This window comes from Vollenhovia emeryi, unplaced genomic scaffold, assembly GCF_000949405.1.
Source record: "Vollenhovia emeryi isolate VEMERY1.0 unplaced genomic scaffold, V.emery_V1.0 DF939173.1, whole genome shotgun sequence".
In the NCBI taxonomy this organism is placed as follows: domain Eukaryota; kingdom Metazoa; phylum Arthropoda; class Insecta; order Hymenoptera; family Formicidae; genus Vollenhovia; species Vollenhovia emeryi.
Window position 1 is genome coordinate 589,981 of NW_011967193.1, and position 4,125 is coordinate 594,105.

The 4,125-nt window shown below is 35.0% G+C and overlaps 1 protein-coding gene across 1 annotated transcript; it reads left to right on the forward strand.

Moving 5' to 3' along the window:
• Nucleotides 1-150: 150 nt before the first annotated feature.
• Nucleotides 151-3,074, forward strand: LOC105563632 (mitochondrial ribonuclease P protein 3). The gene is made up of 5 exons (XM_012015371.1): nucleotides 151-549; nucleotides 653-1,523; nucleotides 1,865-2,126; nucleotides 2,329-2,459; nucleotides 2,583-3,074. Exons 2-5 carry the CDS (start codon nucleotides 664-666, stop codon nucleotides 2,917-2,919), a joined length of 1,590 nt encoding a protein of 529 aa, XP_011870761.1. The 5' UTR covers nucleotides 151-549; nucleotides 653-663; the 3' UTR covers nucleotides 2,920-3,074.
• Nucleotides 3,075-4,125: the final 1,051 nt, after the last annotated feature.

The following is a 4,125-nucleotide window of genomic DNA, read 5'->3' on the forward strand; positions in this document are numbered from 1 at the left end:
AAAAAGTCGGTATGCAGTGACGGGGAAATAAGAGACGACAGTGCTGCGCTCTATCTCACGATCCAAATGAACTATCGTGATGAGCACATAGACATAGTATATATATAGACTGCACGTTCCCTACTTTACTCGCATGAAAACATGTGCCAACTTTAGAACGAGATAGCTGGTGTTCGCTTGTATCTTTATCTTTGTCGAAATGAAGTAGTGGGGGTAAACAAAAGAGTAGAGGAACGATAGATAGACAGAGAAAGAGCTACGACGTAAGGCACATGTTGTCTCTTTCTCAGGTGTGCAAACGTCTGCAGCCACAATGCGCAGTCTATATATACTATGTCTATGGATGAGCACGATGCAGTGTATGTATGTTTTCTCGGGGAGGTTAGAGGACATGAGTTCGTTCTTGTTACAAAGATTTTGATGAAACAGAAACGAAGAGATGCTATTCTCTCAATATTGACTTCTTTCTACAGTTAATTATCTTACATGCAGTAGGATTGGGAACGTTAAGTGGAATAAGTTACACTGTGATAAATTGTACTGTTTAACGTACGTATTGTAAAAGTACATACATATATGTATATTGAATTTTGATTAATTTAAATAATGTTAAACTTACGTTTTTAGATAATTGTAAGCTTGTAATTTTTAGGCGTAGGAGAAATGACGCTACTTTGTAAACTGTATCAACCGTTATGGTTTCGTTCTAACAAGTTTCACAAGAGTGTATATTCTTTAACCACATTAGTCTATACGAACACTACGAATAATTTAGATTCCATTGTTACGAAAAATGCAGATACATTTAAGGAAATGACGGGAGGTTCATTGACTGTAAAATGGAAAGACTTACGAGAGAAAATCCTTCACCAAAATAACGAAATCACACCAGCCACTGTAGACTCCACAATCATAGATATGTGTCTTAGATATTCCTACTTGGATAATGCTATCGCATACTTCAAATTCTTGAGGGAAAACAATTATCCCCTGAATATGGCAGTGATTGGAAAATACCTCAGACTCTATGCTTGGAAAAAGCCAAACTCCTTGACTGACGCGGATAAAGTAGACATTGTAGAAACTTTTAATGATTTGATACAGAAGCATCCGTTACTGGATTACATTACAGCTGGACATTGTGTAGTGAGCTTATGTTTGACGGATGAATGGTTGAAGACGCAAGAGATAATAGAGATGGTGAAACTTACCTCTAGTCCAAATTCCATGATGTATTCTGCCTTGGCTAGCGCAGCATTTAGAAATGGAAAACCTGACATTGCATGGAAAGCATTGTCAGATCTAGTGTCGTACAAACTAACTCCAAATAATGCTGTATATGAATCACATCTACAATATTGCCAGTTTGACGATGCGAAAGCTTTTAACAGTAGAATGGAAGAGATGTTTAATTTATGGGCTGAACACAGTATAATACCATGCAATGAAATTATAAATGCATATGCTGATAAGGCTAGGAAGTATGACTGGTCCACGGAGCTTGTGACAATCTCCAGAGAAACGTGATTCAATTTACTTAATTTAGTTAAATATAATCTTAGTTTAAATAATTAGAAGAATTCAACAAGACGAGATTTCTAAAGTTAATAGTAATTGCATTAATGGTTGTAAAGGGTTTGGGAACGTTCCCTGGAATAAAAGCGCCTTGTAGCCCTGAGGGGACCAATAAACCTACTACTACTACTACTACTAGTAATTACATTAACGCGTGTATAACTTTATCTATATTTGTAAAGATGATATTAAGAATTTAATAAATAAAATGAAGATTTTAAAGAGAAGTAGATTAGTAATTTTTGGATTAATGGATAAAGGTTTAATAGTAAAATGTAAATTTTTTTAGGGGGCACTGTAGACACTGCGGCTATTCCTTGCCTAAAATAACATTTACTGAAGAAGAATTTGGAAACCTGGCAAAATCTATGATGGACAAGGTTATCATAGGATCGGACGTCTATCGCAAAACTAATCCAAAAGAATTGTTGAAGTTTCAAAAATTTATTGAAGACACTAAACCTTACGACATAGTGATTGATGGACTTAATATAACTTATTTTCAAAAATCTCGTTCGTATCACAACGAATCTGAACCGAAGTTAACATGGGTAATACATACTGTTAAAAACAATTAAGGTTTTAACGAAATGCTAATTTATTGACTAATGAGATATATTAATTCACATTATTATATAATATATAAATTCCTGCATAATGTGCAGAAATATGCTGTTTTGTTATTTAATTGCAAAGCGACTAGTTAGTTTTCTATTATTATTTAATGTATTAAATATTGATATATATTTACAGCTGATCAATGTAGTCGAGCATTTCAAGAAACAGAGGAAAAGAATACTCGTATTGACGCGGAAACATCAAAAGAAGCTATCCACTTTCAAGCACGTAGAACGGCTCGCCTCTGTCTTCTTAATAGATAATTTGTAAGTTTTGGATCTATGTAGATATGTGGCATTTTGTAAGTGCCATGTCTTATAAGATTACTTGTAATTATAAAACAATTACAATAATATATTAAATAAAATTTTGTGTACATAAAATTTCAGATCTTCCGATGACCCTTACATACTCTACGCAACCTTGGCGAGCGGGATAAATTCCAAGTTTATCTCGCTGGATTTGATGCGACAACATAAGCACTCCTTACAGAATAGCGACTTACAACGAGCGTTCAAGAAATGGCAGTATTCGCATCAGTACTTCGTCGAGCGAAGTAAAACCGGTATTCGCATGCTAGAGCCTTTCGCCTGCATGCCGAATGTACAGAAGAGTGGCAATTGTTGGCACGTACCATGTGTCAGCGACGATATTATTAAAACGGAATCATATAAATTTCCGGATAAGTGGTACTGTTTGAAGTACACGAAGAAAACAAATAAATGATATTGAAACATAAATTTCTTTATTAGATATCATTTGTCTGCATGCTGGATAATAGATGCGATTTTTAAATTGAAAATCTTAATGATTCTCGTCTCTTTATTAACATGCAATAATTTTATAATAAATTATATCAATTGCTTGCTGCTTCACTGCAATATATGTATATACATATAATTCAATGACTAAAGTTAGATACTACCAGAAAAATAACGAACAGTATTCAACCCTTTCGTGAATAAGTTATTTTTTATTTTCAAAGTTTTTGTTCATGTTTGTTCAATAGTGGAATGAGTGCTAAATCATTGTATCTTTTTAAATTGTGTAATCTTTTAAATCTGTAATCTTTTAAACCCAGACAGCCAGCCAGCATGAACACAAGTTAGCTTTCATAATGCTAACAAAAATGTTAGCAACTTGCTATGGATCTATGTTTGCTAGCATTTGATGTTGGAAATGAAACATTTGCATGATCCGAATATTATGCTAGCATTAAGTTCTTCGCTAGACGTAATAAATATAATATATTGTTATCTGTTAGAAAATTTAAAACAATGCGTGCTAACTGTTCTCTCTTTAGGCCCAGTTTCACAAACATCGGTTAATTGCTAACCGAAGGTTAATGGATTCTCTGTCTCTTCTTAAATAATAAGATGGAAAATGAAAGGGAGTCGACTGAACCCTAGTTAGCGGTAAACCGATGCTTGTGAAACTGGCCCTTAGCTGTGCACTTAACTACGACAATATGTTAACATTATGGTAGCTGTGCTTAAATCACTCAAACGTGGAATTCAAATTCCTGGCGAAAAGCCAGCATCAGTCGCCGGCATTTTATTTCCATACATTGCTTGTGCATATACTAGCTATATGGGAAATTTTATGCAAGATTCGTACGTCTCACAGTGGTCACGAAAGGGTTTAAGTATAAGAGAAATGTATTCTAATTGATTTGTAACGATAGTTTTAGGCAAAGATTAACTGTATTTTTCTTAATATTGAACATTTTCTCGTTCCCGATCGCTACGACGTGGCGACACGCAGCGCTCAAAGTAGCTTTGAACGGAATTTCCGCATTAAACGAAAAAAAAAAGAAACCGCCTAATATATCCTAAATTGCGCTCGGTGTGCGCAATTAGCGCGTTGCGCTAATTGCCTCCCTTGAAAACGCTGCGCGGCGACGTGTCATCGCGTCATGCGAATCAGCCCGAT

What these genes read in the sequence shown, in the direction of transcription:
- LOC105563632 (XM_012015371.1), top strand. Translation starts at nt 664, where the DNA reads ATGACGCTACTTTGTAAACTGTATCAACCGTTATGGTTTCGTTCTAAC. An exon ending in GTGACAATCTCCAGAGAAAC is followed by an intron (nt 1,524 to 1,864) that starts GTGATTCAATTT and finishes AAATTTTTTTAG; the next exon opens with GGGGCACTGTAGACACTGCG. An exon ending in GTCTTCTTAATAGATAATTT is followed by an intron (nt 2,460 to 2,582) that starts GTAAGTTTTGGA and finishes ATAAAATTTCAG; the next exon opens with ATCTTCCGATGACCCTTACA.